The sequence below is a fragment of the Epinephelus moara genome, chromosome 7 (assembly GCF_006386435.1).
Source record: "Epinephelus moara isolate mb chromosome 7, YSFRI_EMoa_1.0, whole genome shotgun sequence".
Classification (NCBI taxonomy): domain Eukaryota; kingdom Metazoa; phylum Chordata; class Actinopteri; order Perciformes; family Serranidae; genus Epinephelus; species Epinephelus moara.
The window spans coordinates 13208625-13231867 of record NC_065512.1 but is presented as its reverse complement, the minus strand read 5'-3'; the positions used below and the strand labels follow the sequence as shown (position 1 = coordinate 13231867).

At 41.7% G+C, this 23243-nt stretch overlaps 2 protein-coding genes across 7 annotated transcripts in view; one reads left to right on the top strand and one right to left on the bottom strand.

Annotated features, from left to right (window-relative positions):
• Window positions 1-1061: 1061 nt before the first annotated feature.
• Window positions 1062-15905, bottom strand: med14 (mediator complex subunit 14). Of its 2 annotated transcripts, XM_050048999.1 has the most exons (29): window positions 15461-15905; window positions 14901-14927; window positions 14689-14794; window positions 14416-14589; window positions 14151-14280; window positions 13536-13664; window positions 13269-13376; window positions 12209-12341; window positions 11926-12076; window positions 11709-11820; window positions 10497-10622; window positions 10298-10376; window positions 9783-9942; window positions 9468-9659; window positions 9102-9236; window positions 8935-9011; window positions 8646-8806; window positions 8175-8321; window positions 7637-7881; window positions 7191-7460; window positions 5789-6038; window positions 5194-5316; window positions 4814-4990; window positions 4275-4513; window positions 3967-4146; window positions 3681-3788; window positions 2294-2419; window positions 1985-2174; window positions 1062-1840 (listed from the first exon to the last, which is right to left on the bottom strand). In XM_050048999.1, exons 1-29 carry the CDS (start codon window positions 15634-15636, stop codon window positions 1767-1769), a joined length of 4305 nt encoding a protein of 1434 aa, XP_049904956.1. In that variant the 5' UTR covers window positions 15637-15905; the 3' UTR covers window positions 1062-1766. The 2 variants fall into 2 exon arrangements, with proteins under 2 accessions (XP_049904956.1, XP_049904957.1); XM_050049000.1 differs by lacking the exon at window positions 5194-5316.
• Window positions 15906-21425: 5520 nt separating this feature from the next.
• The window catches only part of usp9 (ubiquitin specific peptidase 9), a 55656-nt gene continuing 53838 nt past the window's right edge, over window positions 21426-23243 (top strand). For 3 of the 5 annotated variants that reach the window (XM_050049838.1, XM_050049839.1, XM_050049837.1), the window contains exon 1: window positions 21426-21837. The gene's annotated coding sequence lies outside the window, so the exon portion shown is untranslated. The remainder of the gene's footprint in view (window positions 21838-23243) is intronic. The other 2 variants (XM_050049842.1, XM_050049840.1) reach the window with 1 other exon arrangement.

Here is a 23243-nt window from a genome sequence, read left to right as displayed (position 1 = left end):
CGGTTAGAAAATGGATGGGTTTTTTTTAAACTATTTTTAATTTGTTTATGAATTTAAATGTAGTTACTTTGTTTTTTTTGGCAGACTGGGGCTGGTGCTGTACCTCTTGTATGGATCTTTATTACCCTTTTTGTATTGTATTTTTCATTTTGTCAGTTGAATGTCTCATTTGATGCGTAGAACTGTCACATACCAACCTAACCAAAATAAATAAAAATTAGGATTATATATATTAAAAAAAAAAGATAGCAAAAAAGATCTTTGCCAAAAAAAAAGGACAAATCACCTTTTTCTTATTCAAGCACTGCAGTTAAGGATAAAGGTAAGTAGTATATGTCTAATTTTGTGCAGAAGCAGGTTGGGTTAATCTAAATTTTGCCAACAGTTTAGTGCAAGTATAATGTGATAAGACAGTATAAGGTTCAGTGGTATATTTTAAATTTTGTAACATCAGAAATGTGGACTTTCACGCAAGAGATCTTGACTCACTGAGACAAAAATAAATAAATAAAAGATGGATAAAGTTAAGTAGATAAAATGTTTGTTGCAATTAAGTCTTTACAAATTCAAATCAAAGATTATTTAATGACTTTTATGCTCTAAAATTAACATTTTAAGACCTTTCTGGGACCTGCAGACACCCTGAACGAAGCACTGATCACATGTTAATGCAGGTGCTGGGCTATTACTAATTAGCAGGAATAAACTAAAAAGGCTGCATGTGCTTGCAACTTATACACGTCCAGTTGAAATGGTTTGACATGATGTACACGCTGAGGTGGCATTTAACAAAATAGAAGAGCTGAAAGAAGTCAAGAATAAAATATGAAAGCAGTTGGAATGTCACTGTATAGTAATAATGACGATGACATATATATATATATATACATAACAAACTGGAAGGGGCTATTTTTTATAACATATATTTATATTTGTTGCCACTACGTCTGTACTTGTGTTTAAGTAAAACTTTTGCAGCAGGACATTTACTTGTCGGAGTATTTTTATACTGTAGTATTGCTACTTTTCTTCAGTGAATGATCTAATCCTCAAAGCACAAACCAACTCTGGGCTTGGTTTATTAAATAACAAAGTCAGACAGGAAGTCTCAAATCCTTCAATCAGGACTTAAAATGGGTCTTAATAAAATACAACTGGCTTATAAAGTTCGTCACAGTTTTACAGTATCCAAAGAGAAAGTCTGAAATAAAAATGCAGAGGTCTCGACAAGGTAAAGGCGGGAAAACATTTAAATAGTGTGCTAAGGAATATATCTCCTGATACTATAATAGTATCAGTCTGGCGTTACAAAAAACAAAACAAAAACAACTGAAGACAATTCTCTAGCAAAAATCGAACTCACCTGATTCTTTCAACACTCAAATATACAACAATATACATATTTTCGTAAACAATCTTAATTTCAATAGATAATCTTGTTTACAAGTGCATCTGGAGGAAAAATAACATTTATATCCTTTTGCATCAAACACCCCGCCCCCGTCCCCGTCGTCCATAATCTACCTGTGAGCTCCTATCAAGAATAAAGACTGTGGTCCATGACTGTACATATTCAACTCCCTTTCATAACAGCTATTATACATCAGGTTGACAGTCCAGTGGCTGAAGCAGAGAAGACACATGCTGGAGTTTGACATCTTGGGACCACATTTGTTGCTCTCGTTTTCCTTCTCGGCTCAGAGACGAACGCCTCCTCAGTCTCAGAGGGGCTCCAGTTGAGTTCAGGTACTCTGAATTTGTTGTTTCTACTGACGAGTGCCGTGGGGTAGAGTCAGGTTCGCCATCAGCTCATGAACAGACGCAAATATCGTACACTCACCTAAAAAAAAAAAAAAGAAAATACCCAGTGTCAGCGAGTACAGATAACAACACTGATTATTCAACTGAAACCAGTTTAGAAAATTTGATACCACTTGTTTTAATGCAGTAAATTATTCAGTGTTCATCAAAGCGTGAGTCTCACCCTGTCTGGCTGGGTGCAGCTCATTAAACCTCTTCAGGATATTAGAGACCATGAGCGCTGCGGCCCCAGAGGAGCTGTGCTGTCTGGGGATGTCAGCCTGCTGAGTGAGGCCTGTGGCCATGTCGTACACAATGGGCACAATAATGCTCACTGGCTCCTGGGGCACTGGGATACGCTGGGTCAGCTGCAGCTGTGAGACAGACAAAGATAAACACAGAGTCAGGTTGTTTCAAATTATGCTACACAAGTATAAATATGACTTGTGTTGTAGTTGTGGAGAGAGAGCGGTGAGGCTCCACTGGGACTTACGAAAAAGAGCATCTTGGACTTGAGCACCACAGCGATGGTTCCAGGAGGGGCAATGGGGGGAGCACTGGGAGGGATGGTGAGGCAAAACTGGACGTTCCACTTGAGCTGTGCAGCCTGGTCAGGGAACTGCAGAGAAAGGCAAAATGTATCAGTGTTTCCCATCTGATTGTCAATAAAAAATATACTACTTGGGCTCTGATGCAGTCGCCTCTCTGTCAGTTGTCACCACTCTGTCCCGCCCACAGCACTATCTGATTGGTTACACCTCTTAAGTAAAAGCCTATCAACTCTGAAAGGTGCAAGACAGACTGAAGCTGCTCCGGACAGTGAGCAGAGCTGTGTGTTGAACATTAAGGCCCAGACACACCAAAGCAACATCAAAGAACTAGTGGCGACAAAAACCGACTGTTGCATCGCTTTATGTCGCCTGTGTCTCGGCCAAAATGTTGCACTTGAACACCCTGCAAAGATGACAGCCAACAGCAAACTAGCATGTGAGTGCTGCACCTGCCTGAAAGGAAATAACTCTCCATACCAGCAGACAGCGATAGTCTGTATTTGTCATTCAAAAAGGGAAACCGGACGACTGGCGGAACTGATTTAAGACGCTAGTTAGCAACCTGATGTTGAAAGAACGAATGATATTTACCGTATGCTAGCTAACAACACAAACAATTATGAACCGTTTCTGCTGAAGGGCTCCTGACTTTACTTTGCTCACTTCCAATTCTTTTCTCATGCATGAAGCTGAACTACCAATCAGAGAGATTTCATCAGAGCTGGCTGAAAGCCGATTCAACGTGCTAAATCAACCAAAAAACTGGCAACAAGGGCCTAATAGTGCCAACGGTGCAGGACACACCGCAAAAACTAGGGCCACAGATGCTCACCAACGGCCTCACATTAACCAGCGGCGGACTGTGGGCTCAGTGTGTCAGGGCCCATAAAGGCAGTAAATATTACTGAAGCTGCAAAAACAGACCGGTGATTTCACTGCACTCTGACATTAGTTATAGTAGTTACTAGATGTAACTTGAGTTGTATGAATTAAAGATCTGTAAGGAGTGGCACCTGCACGCAGGTGAGATATGTGACCAGATTATCTTAGTTTATAAAAATGCAACAAAGTAATGATTTAGACATTTTACACACTAGACGTTTATAACATGGACTTACCGATGGACATTCAACCCGCACTGAACCCATTCATGAGTCAGCTGTCACTCTGTTTGTCTCTGTTGTTAGAGACTTACATCTGCAGTGTAGTTCATACACTTTACTGATAAACCACAGAATTATACAGCGTAACATTGGTCTTAGTGATCATAGGAAGTTTTTGTTTTGCATCAAAACTTCAACCCCTTTCAAAAAAGAAACGGCTACCCACCAGTTCCAGCTTCATGATGCGCACACAGTCCCTCAGGATGTTGGTGGGCGCCCCCAGCAGCTTTGTGAAGGCATTTAGAGTGTTGTATTTGAAGGGAGGACCAGCAACCTAGAAAGTGGACAACAGAAGATGAGTCAATGGGATAAAACAACACGAGTGCACGTGTTCCTGTGAATGCTTAAAGTCTATCCCTGTTAAATTGGTCTTCTCATCAAACTCTTCAACTGCATATTCATGTGCATCAAATTTATGAATTAGGCTTTAAGTGGCTGCTGCGTATTCTTACCCGTGTCTCAAAGAACTTCTCCAGCACCTGAAGCTCCTCCTGGGACCAGGGACCTGTATTCTCTGGAGTGACTTTGAGCTGCAGTGTCTGATAGTTCTTTGGGTTGAGAGCCACGCGGCACTTGAGTACGTCCGTCTTGAACATGATCACGCCCGGCTCGTTAGAGTTCACAATAGATAACTGGACGAGAGTTGACAGAGTAAGCGAAGTTAGGGGAGAGCAGAGCACATGATGTAATCTGAGGAACAAAAAAAAAAAAGGGCAAGGATTTAAGTCCCCAAAATCAGGATAATCTGTGCACCACTTACGTTGGCCTCCTGCTGAATGATCCTTTGTAGGTGCCGCCTCATGATAACTGAACCCAGAAAGCGCTCGAGTGGCGAGCAGAGGTAGCTTCCTGCCAGGCCTGGCACCAGGCAGGGAGTGGGCGAGGGGAGCAGAAGCACATGCAAGGCATTGTGGGTGAGGATGGTGGGAATGGAGGCAGCCCAGGGGCGCTGAGGTAGCTTACGGGGTGGAGGCATACTGGTAGGCATGACTTGTGAACCTGAAACAAAGACAGATGGAGAGAGAAGCTGAAGACAAACACTCAAATATTTTTACAGATCAGAGTCCTGCATCGGGTCGGGTGCCCATCAGGTGAACGACAAAAAAAGGTGATCTGCCGCTGGCATTTCGTCTTAATTTTACTTCCAGGTTCGGTTCTGCAGTGTCACCGAGTTTGTGCTATAGCTTGTTCACCAGAGAGCACTGACAGGTTCAAGATTCAATACTTTATTTCCATATAAGCATGGACGGTTAGAATTAATTTTTCAACTCTAAAATGTCCCACACAGTTTGTACTTACTGGTCCCGGCACGTGGAGAATGAGGGTCGGGGATAGGCGAGTGCAGCGATGGGTTACCAGGGGACATGCCGTGGATCCTTGCCCCAGGAGAAGGCCCTGAGACCTGGGGTGAGCCTGGCCACTGGCCCCTATGGCTGGGAGACACCATGGCATATGGAGAGCTGGGGTCCAGAGCACCTAGGGTGAAGGAGAGACCGCGGTGAGCGACAAAACACCTAATGTTACAACACAGATTATTACACCACTGTGTGCCCACTAACAACAGGACATTTGTCATATGCTTGCTAACGTCTGCAGCCTAGTGAAGATGTACACTTCAGCCCATTCCAGCCCTTTTGTCCAGCAGACCAGAATCACCACCACGCTTCCCTGCTGCTTACCGTGGGGACTGGCAAAGCTGGTCTGGCCCATGGCTATGCCCAGAGAAGACGGAGACGGTGTGGGCCCGAAAGGAGAAGGTGCCCTCAGAGCTCCACTAGGGGAGCCAGAGGCATGGATGTTCCCTGCACACACACACACATACACATACCAAAGGACTCGTCAGACTCTGAGGTTGACAAGTTCTCCCCACACACACTCACTCACTCATGTACACTCATGCTAAAGCAGGGCGGAAGGGCTGTAGTCTCTGGCTGGCGGGCTGAGATGGAGAGGAATGGAAGGAGCAGGACTAAAAGCATGCTTTGTTTCCTCTCGGCTGTGAGGCGTCTGCATATGTTGCATGAAAAACAACCGATCTCATGGTTTCACAAAATTAAAATGGGCACACATGGTTGCTCTTCCTCGTTCTCGGTCACAATCACACAATTTGCTCTCGCAACAAAACAACATAAGTCAGCAGGGAGGTTGATGGCAGCGATGTGATTATTTGTCGGTCATAATCCTGTATGGCAGCTTGACAAGCTCAGATGATACAAGCAACACCGGATATCATTCACTCACATGTACTTGGACAAACACCATGCTTGATAATACCTGGTGACTGGGTGGGCATCATGGATGGCGAGGGAGTTACGTTAGCGTGGTAATTAGGCGGCGGTGAAGTGAGAGGAGGGTAGACACCTCCTGCACCCCCTCTCATTGTCTGTGGCTGCGGTTGAGCTTGCAGCTGGTTCATCAGACTATCCATCACGTCTACACCCACAGGCGAGGGTGGGTTATCATCTTCATTGACAGAGCGCCTGCGAGCATCCTGATTACTGTCTACAAACATATTCAGGAATGTCTGGAGAGAGGAAAGAGAAGGACAGAATTTAATATAAAAAAGCTGAATTAAAACGATTGTAAGACTGTATACCTGCAAACTAAGTTTTTCCACTGGTAGGACTGGTGCGCCCCTCTGAACATTTTGGGTGTTAATAACTTATATTTAAAAGGGGACAAAGTCATGTGCATCCTGGGCTGTTTTGATGCATTTATGGGTCATAATAGGGGTGGCTGGTTTGACCAAAGAGTTGCAAGTGACGGCTAACTTTATGGAGAAACATCAGACGCTGCCTAAGGACGACCTGAGAAGCACATTTCACAGGTTTTGCAGGTCACACTGGTGCTCGTAGCTACAAAACTTAGTAGCACTGTCTCCAAAAATAGTCTAAGTGGTCGCAGTCTGGAGCCTTTTATCTTGACGACTCTTGGAATCCAGTTGTATTTTTTATTTTGTGCCGATTAGAAAATGGACCTTTCCAGTTCTTAACAGTGAATCTAAGAGGTTTTCACACTGGGGTGATGACAAGGGAAACATGTAGTTATCTTATATCAGCATAAAGACAGAGAGCAACCAGCCTGGTCCGAGATGACAAAAATCTGCCACCACCTCTAGAGCTCATTAATTCACACTTCAAATATTCTTTTAATTAAAACAAAAAACAAAATGTAAAAACTGTAAAAATGTGTGGCTTCAAGGGGTTACATGCTGGAATATTTCTTGGTCTGGTGCAGTGACTTCCTGGAGTTTACGCTAATAACTTGGCAATCTCACGGTGATGACAAGACTCCAGAGGAGTGACTGTAGAAGTGCTGGCAGACGTGTGTTAACTTTGGACAGAGCCAGGCTAACTGTTCCCTCATTTCCAGTCTTCATGCTGAGCTAAGCTAACCAGCTGCTGGCAGTAGTTTTATATTCACTGTACAGACATGAGAGTGCTCTCTCGTCTAACCCTTCACAAGAAAGCAAAAAAACTATATTTCAAAAAATGTTGAGCTATTCCTTCAGCTCATAAACAGTTACTTAAATTCATAGATGTCCATTAGAACTAAAAGTCCAGGATTTTTTTGTCAGGAAGTTTAGACAGAAACTTCAGCTAAAGAGAAACATATCCCTCTCCCCATATTAAGTCTGTTCATTGACACCTTTACTGTGCCGCTAAGTCTGGCATACCTTGAGTCCAGGAGCTGGGTAGAAGCCCTCTACAATCTTCGTGTTGTCAAATAGACTGTAGGCTCCGTCTCTGATGGCGACCACACCACGGCTGCGGCAGTAGATGTCGATGCAGTACATGTTTCTGAACGCCAGGCGGATGTGTGTGGGTGACTGGGGTAGGATGGAGAAGCACTGATAGGCAGTGTTGGTGCGCTGGGTCAGGCCCAGCATGGGCACTGTTGGTAGCTTGTTAATTGCATTTAGAGGAGCCTGTGTGTCAGAGAGCACCTGGGGAAGATGATAAACAGAAATGATAACAAGGAAATTACACAGAACACTAAACTAAAAGAAGAAGTTTAACACAAAAAATGAAACCTTAAAAGTCACTGGATGACTTGATCCAGATATAACAAGTGCACATGTGCATGTTGCAGCTACATTCTCAAAACTGGGCTACTGTGTACCTGCAGCAGCTGCATCACGTTTGGACTCTTGTTGAACATCTCTTGTAGCTGATGGAGGATGATATTGTGGCAGTTGGAGCAGCCAGAGTTGGGCCCCACAGTGCCCAGGGCGAGGTGGAAACGCTGGCTGTTGGAGTTCCACTGGATGGTGACGGAGCTGCCCTTTGTGGTGCCGTAACACAGCACCAGCTTACGGTAGTTGTACAGCCGCACCTCTGAAAACAAGCTCAGGTATGATGGCATCTCTGAAGGGAAGCAGTAACAAGGTGCAGCAGTATTAGATTGGAGTGTTTCTTTAAGGGCCTTAACTAACTGTAACTCTATTTCTACACACACAACTTAGACTTACAAAATCACACCTGATTGCTCTAGTTTTTTTCAGCACAAAGGCAAAACCAGGCTGATAAATCAAAGTTTGTTTTACTTTGCCAACTCCACTGCACATCCCTACACCCGCAGCAAAACAACCAGTGACATAATGATTTAAGATGAACTGACTTTCATCAGTCATCAGCTGTACAGATGGTTACGCACATACCTGGCAGTGCTCGAGAGAAGTTGAGGACACACTGATACAGCTGACTGATGGCGTTCCAGTCATTAAGGAACATCTCCACCACCTTCCGCCCGCCCACTGGCTCCGACAGAGGGTTTTCGTAGGTCAGATACACGTGCCGCGTGGAGGCTAAAGCAGGGGACAGATGGCTTTGTTTAGATGCAGGGCCGTGAAGCAGATGCAAAGCATAAATGTACATAATGTTTAATGCAAAATATTCTATGACAATGAATTTGCTACACTGAGAATTTTCTTATCATGTGTGAGGGTGTTGATTTTATTCATTTGTTTAATGGTCTTACTCCACTCTCAGATTGTGACCTAATTCTAGGGTGTCATCTACTTTCTTGACAGAGATTTTTCATCTTAATGAGGGTTTTATGGACAAATCAAGCCAAAAAAATAAATGTAAATTTTCAGTGATGAACTTGGAACACTGTATGTGGCGTTCACCTTGCTCCTTGCTGTGTGTGCTGTTCAGAGGGCAGTTGGCCAGCATCAGTTCAGCCACCCATGTTCGGTTGTTCCTGCCCTGCAATCGGAAGGTGCAGTCCAGTAGGGACCGATCTAAAGCTCTCCTGGTCTCCTCTCCTACACCTTTACACGGAGGGATCCTGCAGGAAGAAACAATTACACTGCATAGTCACAATGGTGTTGGTGAAGTTGATCATACTCTGAAGAAAAAGTACATTTAGCTGTCATCGTGTGTGCATATATTCATGCATGTGTGCTTGTGACTTACTTTAACAGACGAATGGCATGACTGCTTCCATCTCCCTCCACTTGGACACCCTGGTTTGGGATCTCCATGTTGGACAGCTACTCAAAGACAGACAGACAATTAAAGTGTTAATGTTTTTGATTCATCTATGACTGGCATGATGATTAAAACCAAGCACTGTGTCTTACCTCTGTTCTGAGGCCAATGAAAGGCATGTTGGTGTCGCACATCGCTACTAGGTGAGCCAGCTCTTTGTTGAAGGCACACATTTCTCCGGACCGCTTAGGCTTCTTTGGCTCCGAGTCCCCCTGGTCCCCAGATATCTATAGAGCAACAGAGACAAAAAGAAGTGGATTAAAGGACACGAATGTTTGTATTAATTCACCCAGCTGGGCATATGGGCTTTTACTTAGCAATGGCTTGTCTCACATTCACATTTGAACATCTGTTTGAACCTCAAGGCCAGCACCACTAAATTCTTGTGTGATAAAATATGCTGCATTTCATAATAAACAAATGAATGTTTGGTGTATAACTACCCCAGCACTGACTACCTTTCTCTTAGTCCCAGGTCGAGCCCCTCTCCCTGTCGTGTCCTGAGCGAGGTGTTCTAGGTTGGGTTTGAAATGCTGCAGGAGCTGTGCGCACATGGGCCCGTCATCTCCTTCCAACTGAGACACAGACAGGAAGGAGTACTTGTACTGCAACGCTGTGGGACTGCCAGGCACTTCAAGCATTTCCACCAACTACAAAAAAAGAGACGGAGTGTGAACAGAGGAATTGGAAAGATCGTCACTGTCGTTGTCAACCCTCTCAACACTTCATTTTGGTTGAGCACTTTTAAGCAATATAATGATTGAGGAACTCACAATGTAGTACTGTGGAAGACGTGTGAGTTTAATGAAGAGTTTCTGTTTGGACAAGCTGCCAACGGGGTGGGACGCCGAGTTGGACAGGTGAAGGACATCAGTGCACACAGTGGGGAGGTGCTTCACAGACTGTCGACAGCGCTGCTCCCCCAACCAGAACCTTGCCACAGAGAGAGAGGAAGATGACATCTAAATGACATTTAAGTTGCAAGAACTCCCAGATTCATATCTCATACTGTTACTCACAGCATTCACAGTGTTTACTAGTGCAAGATGGGCAATTCAGAGCTGCGGCAATCTCTCTCAACACTCATCTTGCCACCTGCTTAGCCAAGTGTTGCTACTGACAGCTATTAGTCAATTTTGACAAGCATGAAGCAGGCGTCAGACTCTGGCATCTACTGATGACTCTGAACTGCCCCTGCTATCTTTCGCCTGCGCCAAAGAATACTTTATACAGCCAGCTGTGAATGGACATGTTAATAGCTATTTAAAAATTGAGGAGGTGGACTTACTTCAACTGTTGAAGCCAAGATATGATGCGCTTCATATCATCGTTAATGGTCTTTTCAATGTCGTCCAGCATGGACTGATCTAGAGAGAACACACCAGGGTTTTATGTTGAGCTGAGCATACAAACCAAAACCAAGGACAAACACAATAAACAAAGATAAAATAAAAACTAGTCAAGAGTTTGTGTTTGCTCTTACTTACCTAATCCATACAGCATGGGCTGGAACATGCCGGAGTGCAGGTCTACAAAAATGTGTAAGCACTCTGAGCGTCCACAGGGCTCAAGTATTGGAATAACAAGCGTGGGTAAAGCAGTCTCGATGAATGCTGAAATAAACAAACAGACGCTTGAGTATCTCTTTTGCAGACGCCTCAAAACCATGGCTACAGTACGTTTACTGACAGAAGGTAAATGGGAGATGCATGACGGAGCACATCTCTGTAAGCTAATGAGAATTTTGTACATGTAATTCATCATAATTAAGAACAAGAGAACATTAGATGTTATTCAGGGTTAAAACGATGCTGCCTGCATCTTAAACAATGCCTCTTTTCTCAACTGTTGTGACTGATAAGCACATGGTTGCTGCTGCTGCTGGAGGGGACAACACTTGTTTTCTGTGTATTTGCTCCATTTATAGCTAAGAATGTGTTTAAAGCTGGGGTGGGCAGTTTATTTTTGGCGTCAGAGTAAAAATTTCCTGACAATATTTCACCACATTGTAATTCAAGTGTTCGGAGCAAACACTTGATTTCTTCACCTCCTCTTGACTTTGTTTTCAGGCTTAAGAAAATCTAGCCTGTGATGGGAGACTCTGGTCATCACAGGTCATTTCAAATGCAGAGGTACATGCATACCCCTTCTGTGAAAGCCTGATTTAATGGTGGAAAATCCTACAGAAGTTGTTGCTATTTCAGCATTGGCAACATGTTTACATTGCAAAAAAACCCAAAATAGGTAGACAGACTTATCAAAAAGAGAGTCTGACAATAAATATAATAAACATGTTAATATTAGCAAAGCATTTCAGAGATGGACAGAAAATGTTGCTAATAGTTTAGCCTTCTGCTAACCGGAGCCTTTGGCTATTCAAGTTCATGTTTACGTAGCTAGCTAGAGCCTCGAATCACAGTTTGTCATCTCAAAGGGCTTTACATGCTCACAAGTTTGCAAAGAAAACAGGACAGAAATTCTCATATAATTGCAGCTATATAATTGCATCAGGATCAAAATCATGATCAAGATGATTAAAATGAATTTCTAGTACTTGTGCAGGTTAATGTATGCATGCTCATCTGGTGGGAGGGGCTTAGGACAGAGAGGGGAAAGCTGCAGGGGGAGGGCTGCAGTGAGAAAACTGCCTACCCCAGCTTTGACTGAATTAATGAAGAAAAAGTTGAGGAAATACTAACAGTTGTCGCTGGGATTGCTGGTCTTTAGGATGGCCTTCAGTTCCTGTAGCTTCTGATGGGACCGGGCATGCACGCTGTCAATCAGAAGTTTCTCCACTGACAGATGGTCAATCTAAAGAATGAGTACGAGACAACAGACATTATTAAATTAGAGGAAATTTGTGCAATAAGCTAAACTGCCATATTCTTTAATACACTGAAGACATATCCGCCATACCTTCATAGCTCTCTCCATTAATTTGGAGTCACAGGCCGGGAGAGGAGGCTCGTGAGATATTTGTAATGGCTTAGATCCATCTGATTCATCAATCTTGATGGTAACTTTGTGTACTGAGGCTGTACCTGTTTTCCTACCCAAAACCTGTTGGCTGGAGGAGCAAATTAAAATTGTATGAGTGCATTCTGCCCTTTAAAGCTCTGTGTCATCATTTAATTTAGGAGACTTTTTAAGAGAACACTGTGCTGGGATATATGTGTGAGAGCAATTCACAAAGTCTTACTTCCAGACGGTGAGCGTGAGGTATTTTGCGGGCACATATCTCTCCTCCTGGACAAGGTCACCCCATCGCTCTCTGATCAGCATCAGCGTCTGAGAGTGGAGCACCTCTAGCTGCAGTGACAGACAGAAGGAGTCTGGAAACAATGCAGTTAAGGAAAAAACAGAGTGTGGGAAAATACCACATCCAGGTGAATAGAGAATTTTTTAAAAAGTACTATACACATCTTTTCATTAACATTCAAAACACACTCACACACATATCCCCAAGACACATACACGTTGTTGGTAAAAAGGGGTGTTTGTGTGCGACACAGACTGCTCTTTGACACGGTGAGCTGCATTGCTGGCGTTGGTGGGGGAGAGGCAGAGCAGAGATCTACTGATTAGCATTGTGATTAGCACAGTCGTGCTCATCTCCCATGCTTGATTAAAGTCTTTGATATTAGCATGAATGCTAACAAGCTGTTGTGTCTCGCCACACTTTACCACAGACTGATGAGTGATAGGCCTCTGTCTGTCTGATAAGAACAAATCCTCTTCTTTCTACAGTATATGCAAGGGTTATAATGGCATGATGAATGACAAATTATCCATGCCTGACAATACCAGTGTTAGGTGAATGATAAATATGTTGACATGCATTTTGTAGGAAAAATAATGAAGCAATAATTTCACAAAAGCATGGACACATACAAAAAACCTTTCAGTTTCTTAGTATAGTGTTTACAGCAGTTGGAAACACACGTCTCCATAAGGAATTCATGACACCTCAAATGACCTGACTGGGTGACAGGTTGTAGTGAGAACAGTGCTGCCCTTTCCCTGTCAGCAATAAAAGGTGGTTGTGTTGTTAGAGAATGAAAAAAGAGGCGATTAAGAAGGATGCAATTCTGCAGCTGGGTTTCTCATTGGAATGCTGCGAGCGTCCGCTTGACCAGTCAATACTCTATATGCTCCGACACACACTCCCGCCCTACTGCGGTAGTTCACATCAGACTGGGACTTAAGCCAAGAGGTTTTGTGCAGGCCATACACAAAATGCAAAAACGAGGAAAGGATACGCAAGCAGTTGTACATGTCCTGTAGGGGTTTTTCATCTGCACACAGACGTGCCTGGACCAACTCGTGGATGAAGTTCACCTGCAAACTATGGACCAAGGTTCGGCCATCTGTCCACATGAGGAGGAATGGGGGAGGAGCGTGGGAAAGGGGTGACAGACAAACCAGTTAAATGTGAAAGGTAAAAACATTAACAATTAAGTATATTGTCAGTCAGCTTGTCAATGGTACCCACTGTGCTGTATAGCAGAGCTGGATGAGTGACTTACCTCCAGTTTCTTTGTCCTCCACCAGAATCTCCAACTTCAGCAGTCTCCAGGGAATATCAGGGTCATCTCCCATCACTGTCAAAGTGGCCTCAAACTCTCCTTCCACACGAAACTTTACACGCCCATTAGCTACACCAAATACACACACAAGCAAGCACAAAAATAAGATATTCTCATTACCGACATGGCTGAAAACAAAGTGTTAAAGGTCCAGTGTGTAGGATTTAGTGGCATCTAGCTGTGAGGTTGTAGAACTGAAACTTCTCCCATTTGTCATGCATGTAGGAGAACTGTGGTGGCTGGCGCGATAATGCAAATGGCCCTATCTTGAGAGCCAGTGTTTGATTTGACCATTCTAGGCTAGAGAGCAACATGGCGGACTATGCGGAAGAGGACCCGCTCCCTGAGTAGATACAAATGGCTCTTTCTGAGGGAATAACTAGAACATGGTTCTTACTTTCAGGCAGTTATAAATTGATGAAATTATAGTTACGTATATTATATACCATTTCTGCCGATAGATGCCACTAAACACTACACAATGTACATTTAATTTAATTATGAAAAAGATTATCAGATAAAATATATCATCACAGATTTACACAAGCTGCTTACCAACTGTGAGATTTGCTAACTGGGGTGGTAAGTCTGTGGTTACAAGGCGATGTCGTAGAATCTGGTTTAGCTGGCTCAGGGTAGTCTGCTTCTCAACCTTTGTGATGGGGTCTGGAGGAATGATCTTATCCTACAGAAACGGACACAGACACAGAATCAAAAATGGTGACAAAAGTTGTTTAAAGCCAGTCATTTGATCTCTAATCATCTTTTCATTTAGATTAGCAGTGTTAGCACAACAAGAAAGGAGGTATAATAGACTTACTCGTATACATGTCGGCAAGCGTGGGTATGTTCCTGTCGTGAGAACATCAATGGCAAAGGGGATGGCGAAGCTGGGCAAACGAGCATGTACCAGGGCATCTCTGGCGAGCGATGCCAGCCTGTCAGCTGTGTCCACAAACAGGATGGTCTGCTGATCCAAGAAGCTGGAAATCATCTGTCACCATGGATACAATGAAGAAAAATAAGAGCAAGCCGATTTGAAGTGTGTTATCAAAATCCACCAAAACAGGAAGTCAAATCACACACAACTTACCGCACACTTCTCAACTTTCCCTGCATTGCTCGCCCACTTCACCAGGGCTAGCAACCGCACGAAAAGCTGCCTGGTGCGACTGGCAAACTGGACGATCTCAATTTTCCTGGAAAAGAAAGAGTAGATAAAAGTTAAACAAAATTTTGCCTCACAGAATGAGCAGCTAAGGGAGTGAAGATTTGTGAATGAAAGGGAAGGAAGCATAACGTTACCTCTCCATGTCTGTTTTTCTGGGAAGTCTGCAAGAAAAAACATTAAAACATTATTCACTGCTGCTATTATCTTTATCCTCAAGGTAGAGCAACAGTCCTAAACTCTGTGTATCCCTGTCTGAATCAGCTTTGATTACTATGAATGAAAAGTTCATCTTGTCAGTTGGCAGCTGGTGACCAAGAAGACAAGGATCTGGCTTGGGGACAGCAGACTGCATCAAATGGTCCACCGTAAAACCACATAATTATCGCCACACATGAACACTCATCTTGAATAACAAGCCATTAGTTATAACTTTAGGATCCTCAGACAGATGAGGATGTGTTGTTTACCTGTACGCCCCCTCACATAACAGTAGCTGCCTGTGCTATTATTTATTAGGGCTCAATATGGGAATAATATAATATGGGAAAATCCTCTCCAAACTTCTAAATTGGTCCCAACTTGTGGTCCCGTTAGCTTTTATTATAGAAGCTGGAGAAAGAGCATCATTTGAGTTTGCTAGCATTAGCCCGCCGGCTAGTTAGCTTTGAGGCCTACAATGCTAATCGTTACTCACAGTTCAGCCAGCAGGGTAATTTCATGGTAGGTCCTCTGGAGAAGAAACTCAATAAGCAGGCTCAGTCGGACCCCCTGTGTAGCCGGTGCCCCGGGCGGTGGTGGCTGTGGACCCGACACAACCGGACCTCCGAGTGGGACGAGCTGCCCATCTGACCCAATCTGCACCGGAGCCATTTTACAATGACGATACAGGCTAGTTAGCTACGGCGATGCACACCCAGCTCCTACAACGGACAACTATCGAGTTGTAGTGGCTAACTCCTCGTAAAAACACTATCTTCGCAGCCTCACAACATTTCTTTCACCAGACGAGCTTCTCGGCACGGACTTGGTTTCCTTGTTCGACAGAAAACTCAGCAAATGGTCCAAATTTGGTAACTCATTACGGAGAAGGCTCAACGGCGCTCTGCCGCCATCTTTGCTGTCGGGAATGCCTACCACAGGTCCGGTGGCAAAGAAAACCCAGACAGGAGCCCTGAGGAGCGAGAGTCAAGAGTGTCTGCTCATTATGGTGTCTTGCGACAGGTTACTGGTTGCCAGACTGGTTTGAACTGGGACCAAACTATTTGTTAAATGCCAGGTTAATAATGCCTGTATGTTAACAGTTTAGCTTTCTAGCATCTAGCTAACCGTCACTTATTCATCAACGCGTTCTTCAATCTGTTGCCCTGGTAACAGATGAGCAGTGGTTGACAAACGTTACTCAGATTTATTTATTTATATATGTTCATTTTTAAGAAAAAGTAGCAATACCAAAACTGAATAATACTTGAATAATACAATTAAAAGTTTTATTGAAATATATATACACACAAAGTATCAAAACAAAAAGTATTTATTATGCAGAATGTCCCATTTCATAATGTAAATTATTGCAATATAATCTGATAAATGATGTATATGTTATTGTTGAAACTGGTTATGGTGGTATATCACTGTGTGGCTTAATCAATAATAACATGTACATTTGTGGAATGGGTTAGAAACAGAAATTAAAGTGTGTCATATACACAATAAAATTAAAAAATATTTAAACACAAGACATAAAACTGAAGTATGAACACCAGAGTATACATGAAATGTGTTTGGGATATCTGGGCAGACAATAGGCCTGTATAATGTATATATACTTAGTTCTGTCAGTTTCTTATCGCTCTATATAATTGAAAGGGAGCTGACAAAAGCAATGAATGTTAAAAGGGTGGCTGTAATAAGCTACGGTTTCAGCCTACACCTTTTTCAGTCCTGTTTTGTTTTTCATAATGCTAAACAAAAAACATTAACTTCATGTTTATGTATTGTCTATCTACTAGTATATTTGTGTTTTATAAGTTGGAAAATGACCGTAACAAACTAAACTAAACCAAACATGTCATAATTTATTTGTCTGTTATATTTTGTATTTTGTATATCATTAGCTCTATCAGAAATCTATAAAGTAGCCAAACTAGTAGCCTAACTAAATGCATCAAATAAATATACCCCATTTCCCACTGAAATGTAGCAGAGTAGAAGTACACTATAAATTAACGTAAATGGAATTACTTAGGTGAAGTAAACCTGCCTCAAACTTGCATTTAAAGGAGCACTATGCCCAATTTCAGAATTCATATGTTTTATTCCTGTGGTCGAAGACAGTCCACACATATTAGTAAATGTGAACAGCTCTCTCCCAAATCCAAAACTGGAGTGCTAAAAGTCAAATTTGTGATGTCATTGGGTATAAAGTCTGGAGCCGCTCCATAGACAATGAATTGGGAAAGACGTTCTAGATAACACTGAGAGCACCCATGGAAATGTGCTGAGTGTATAAATACTTCCTTCTCTGGTTTATGGTTTTGAAAGAGAGGAGCTGATGCTCACAAATGTTAATTCAACTTTTCTAGGCCATTGAAATAACATACTGAAATTCTTATCTTAAGGGGCCGATCCCCTGTAAGAACAATAGGCTACTTGATTGAAGGTAGCCTTCTTTGTTACTTAACACTACTGCAGATGACAGAGTATGTAAACAAATAGACATGTTGACTAAAAGTCTATTGATAGAGATAACTCAGTCTTCAGTTAGACAACTCTTATCCTATCTTTAACACCTGATATGTGTTCAATACATTTTATAACCAAGACTTGATTACAATACCTATTATTAAATCAACCATTTTTCTCTAATGGTATGTTGTCTCAGGAACCTTGAAAAGCATCCATATTTCAAGAAATATTTAATAGGTCAGGAGGTCTGAATATAATAATAAATGTAGTTTCAGTGGTTTGATTAGAGGTCAATGTTCATATTTGTTTTACTGCTACATCCCCACTCTTACAGCCAGCTAAGCCCCTCTCAGAAGGACCCCTTCATGAAAAAGGAGTTATTAAAATAATATGTAATATTACTAACTTAAGTCAGGGAGGTTCTACTTTAGACCACAGCAAACCACAGTCAGAGCGCTTTCTGGATCATTCTAGTTGCACTTGGGCCTTGTTTCTGCTCTCGTCAGAGTATATCTGCAGATCACTTGTTTTCCTGTTTAGTATTTCCTTCGTCTTTCTCTGTAGAATCTCCATTTTAACACATAAATGCATATGCGCACATACAAGATGAGATAAGATAAATGTTTATGCCACACTGGGGAAATTCACTCTTTACAGCAGCTCAAGAGTCAGAAGCAAAGGGGAAAGATAAAAAACTGATTGACTGAATAAAAATGCATACGCTAAAATAAAAATACAATAATAGATTTAAACACTATGTACACATTTCATGTGTACAGATTCTTTATGTCCATGTTGGATGGATAATTGTAATACACACATAATCTGTACTGTACTGGAAAATATATGAATATTATTGCATGGCAAGCAGTAATTATTATTGCATAAGCAGGATGTTGCACAGAATAGTTGCACAGTACATATATATATAAAGGATATGTATACAGACCAATAACTTATACAGTATAAGTGTGATGTGTATCTAATATAAGATAAAATGAAATAAAATAATACAAAATTTGCGGATATATATATTATATATCATAATGATGTATTTGGTCAGGATTATTTTGTTTTAAGGACCTTTTGTATAAGCCCCAAAGCTGTCACTTTAACAGATACATGAAGCCAACAGTGTTACAGATTCATGTCCCATGGGCAGTTTGGGGACTTCCAGGGGTGAGGGTGTTTTGCATATTGATGAGGCACGCAACACATTTGGTGTGGGTGGCATGTAATGAAAGTAAGATTAAAATAATTCCTTCAAGCCTTTATTCCCGCTAGCTGCTTGCTTACTGCATCTGCAAGACAGCAGATATTTAGAAAACGGATCCCCCCCCCCCCCCCAAGTTGTGGTTGGTTGATTCAGCTCTTCTGTAAAGTTTGATGCTTTAGTTTGTAGTGTTGCATCTTAAGATAACTAACTCTAAAACAGCTGCATGGATCATCATTTGGCTGCCCACAATCTCAACTAAACCCAAACAATCTAAATTAAACTGTGTTTATTGCAGGGCTATTGTATTAGACTGCATTGCACTATACGGGTATCTCTACAGTATGTTTATGGTCAGTTGTATTTTCAATAATAAGGTGGGTCCTTGCTGAAGCAGAGTGCATATAATAGGACAAGTGAGTAATGACTCCTTTGTATTCGGGGCACTTGGCTGACTCATCCACGGCCATTTGCTGTACATTGATTTAAAACCACAAGTTCACTGCCTGGCTAATGGCACTTTGACTATTATAACTGGAAGGAATATGGCAGTGTGCACTACCACTTAAATACAATATTAGTAGCCGTAGAGTGGGTTGAGGCCCTGTTTCAATATGAAGTTGTAACACCATCACTATTGCAGGTGATATTGCACTGACATGTGTTGAATTAGTTTGCATTTGATCAAATTACCACACAACAAATTTGGGTCTATGAAATATTCCAGGAGTGATGTACACAATGCACAAAGAGGGAGAGGAAGAAGAGGCCTCCAGTTAAAGGTTTGGTTCACAATTTGATGAAGTCTGTCTAAAAACAATCATCAGGTGGCCATTCCAACATTGCTTCACTCGCTGTAATCTTTCATCCTGTTCATTCTTCGTAGTGTGCTTTCAGTGTAAGTGATGATGGACAAGTTCCACAGTCCTGTGCTGAAATACACTCTAAAGTTTATCTGAAGTTAATGTGAGGTTTCACTAGTCTGCCTGTCTTTTTGCAGATTAAGAGGATATGTTGCAACTTTGCAGTTCTTTAGTAGGAAATTCCCTCTTTGTTCTATAGAAAGTGTGGTTTATCCACTGTCTTTGGTGTTTCCCCCCAGATCTATGGCGGAAGAATATTAATAAAAACAGGGAAATGTATACTAAAAACACTGTAACTGTGGAAGATATGCACTGTACTCATTAACTTGGCCTGAGCCTCATGTAAACTTTGGAATGTATTTTTGCATAGGAAATTATCCCTTAATGGCCAGTATAATGTATATACCTCTTCTTCCACTACTACGACTACTACTACTAATGATAATGCATTTTATTTATAGGTAACTTTCAGAGCATTCAACGACACCTTACAAGACACAAGACATTTATAATTATGATTTTTTTTTCTAGTCATTTTATTAACTTTTATTGTATATGCTGTACATAATATACTGTGTGTGTGTGTGTGTGTGTGTGTGTGTGTGTGTGGCAGCCATTGTCTTTGGCCTATGTTAGTAAAATGTATCTTCTGACTTAGATTTATCAGTTTTCAGTAGATTATATCTTATGGAATGTTAATATTGTAGCCAGTTAAAATTATATCCTATGAATTCATATTTGTGTAACACTTTATTTACTTATTCATTCATTTATTTATTTGATAGGGATGATGCAATTTAACATAGTTCCAGTACAGAGTATGGGACTGATGTGTTGCACAGAGAACTTATAGCCATTGCTAATCTTTAACTCTCGTCCCTAGTTAAGCTTTTATATGTAGACCCAAAATGTTATTAAAAATATACAGTGTAAAACATAATACAACCACACATTTTTAAAATGTTTTAAAATTTTATTTTCCCGTTCTTCCTCTTTTTTCTATGATTTGTAAGTCCAGTATTACTATGTCATATAAATTCTTAAAATGAAAAAAGGGAGAAAAAAAAGATAATAATCTCTTAATGGTCTGTATAAACGAGAGGGATGATTACAGCAAGACACACCTGTTTAAGTGTTCATATTCATTATATTCAGATTTCAGATTTTTTTTTAAATAAGGTATATACATACATATACATATATATATTCTATTTGGACATGTAAATCAAATTATTATGTTGCTTTCAGTTTTCATGCTTACTTTAGTAACCTGTTTTTTATGCCTGTCTACTACTGTATGATTATTTTGTTTATTTGCTACTTACATACAATAATAATTAATTACAATAAACTGCCACTAACTAACTAACTAACTAACTAACTAACTAACTAACTAACTAACCTGTCGATTTGAAGACAGACTGGAAAAATATGTGAAAAATATGTGAACTTATCCCTTGACCCAACAATGAGCGTGCCCACAATCTCTAAGTGAGTTAATAAAAATAAAAGTAATTTTTTTATTGTATTTATTTATTTATTTATGGGCCATGAACACATATTTTCCATACCCAAGAAGTCTTGCATTACTTTTATATATTTGGCCATTTATTTCTTGTCTCTATGTTATTATTAGCCATACCCCTCTAATAAGTGCTGCAATGTTAGTTTGTATGTAGCCCATGTTTGAATTTCCCTGCGTTATGTCATGTCAATATTAATTAAACTATTACCTATTCATGTCTGACCACCCCGAGCGACAGGAGGCGATATAGTCAAGTGCGTCAGGTTGCTCCGTTTTATTCTCTCGGTTTTAATCAAACTATGGACTGGATCTTATCACTGGAACCGGAGTCACTTATCAGAATTGAGAGGGGTTTTATGCCCTTTCCATTCAGCGGCTGTTGTGTTTGCTGCGCTACTCTCCGTTGTGGTGCAAACTAGCTCACAGACAACGCTGGCTGTTGGAGTTCACACGGTCGTCTGGCCTGTTTCGCTGAGCGGCATTTGTGTCCGACTGCGCTTCCGCCATGTTGAACTGATTCAAGTTGTGAGTGACTGCTGGGACCGAAGTGACAAGCCCCAGAAATCGGACTAGATAGAGTTAGGGGGCTGTTACCGCGCCGGTGACGCAGGAAAAACACCCAGAAGCAGAGGAAAAAACGTAGGAATTAGATCTTTCTAGTAACAGGTTTTGGCTCCTGCGAAACTGTCACTGATATAGGCCACGTTTATGTAATATACGACGACACCATCGTTCAAGGCTGGACGTAGCCCGTGAATAGAGGGGGAAGTCATATCAAATTCCTGGTGAGTTGTTAGCTAACTAGCTCGGTACGCTGGCTGGTGATTGTTAGCTGGCTACTGCTAGTGTTAGCGTCAGCTGGTGGTGGATGCAAGGTAACATTACTGCATTTGGGTTACTTGTGTTATCCAGCTGTTGGTGGTTTTATCTCTGTTAGCTAGTGCCTATTGAATATTTGACAATGTCAACGCGATTAAACTGCAATTCATGGTGTTAACAGTATGTGTAGTCTGATTAGCTTTGCCCCGCTAGATTCACTGAAGCCAAGCTAGCGCTAGCTAACCGCAAATAGTCCTCGACACTGTCTACAGACTGAGAAGGAACATTTCCTTTAACGTTAAACGTCTTGTGTTTACAAGTTTCTGATATTTTTTTATCCTCTTCTCGCATTTCTAACGCATGACTTATTATATATTAATCAAATCTACATTGCTGTTAACATTTTGTATCACTATGGCTCCCAATATCTCATTTCAGTTTGTTTTAGCCAAGTTATAACTTGGCGTTAGGCGATACAGGTCAGAACACTCTAAATTTCAGGAAATAGACGCCTCCCCTGTCACTACCATATTCTACGTTATCGAAGACAGCTAGCTCGGTTAACTTATTTTGAAGGCTGAATATGATGTAAGGTGACGTTAAGCTCAATCGCAGAGTGTTCATTGTATAGACAGGGAAACTAGTTAGGTAGTTGTCGAGTCATATCAGCCAGCCGCTTGTCAAAATAGGAACGTTAACGCTAGCTACCTTTGGGTATTTACCCGCACGCAAGCTAACGGCTAAGTTAGCTAACGTTAACTGTTTATCTAGATTGCTGGTCGTTAGCATGCTAGCACGGCCGATTCTCATTGAAAATGGCGTTACAGGAACATGGTTGATCAACAATAACGCCGGGGAAAGTCATGTTAGATCGGTAATGATTTAGGTTATTAACTAAACCATCTCTGGGCGTAAGATTGCCCGTTGTGTAGCAAAGGTTTGCACGGCAAGTTTAACGTCAGGCCCGGTCGAATAGTGAGGCCTGTGTGTCTCAGCGCAACGGGCTTTGGACGACAAGGCCGTCACTTGCTCTGCTGTCTGGGCGGATCGCCTTGCAGGCTAACCTAATGTTAGTTGCCGCAGCTAGCTAGCAGCAGGCGTTAACTAACTAAACCACCAGCTGTTAACGGTTGTTGACGGCGCTGGTTTGTATTGCTAGTTACGTAATGCCACTGTGTACTTTACAATCACCTGGGCTGCCTGATTTTTGGAGATACTCCAAGGTAACGCTCATAATGCTACATAACCGATGTCTCCGTCCATTAAATGTTTTTTTAAATAACACTTAACGTTTCAAAGCCGGTTCAGTCCAAAAGGCCGCAGTTGTTCCTAGCTTAGCGCTTGTGTTAATGGTGGCTGCTGTTGTTGCCGT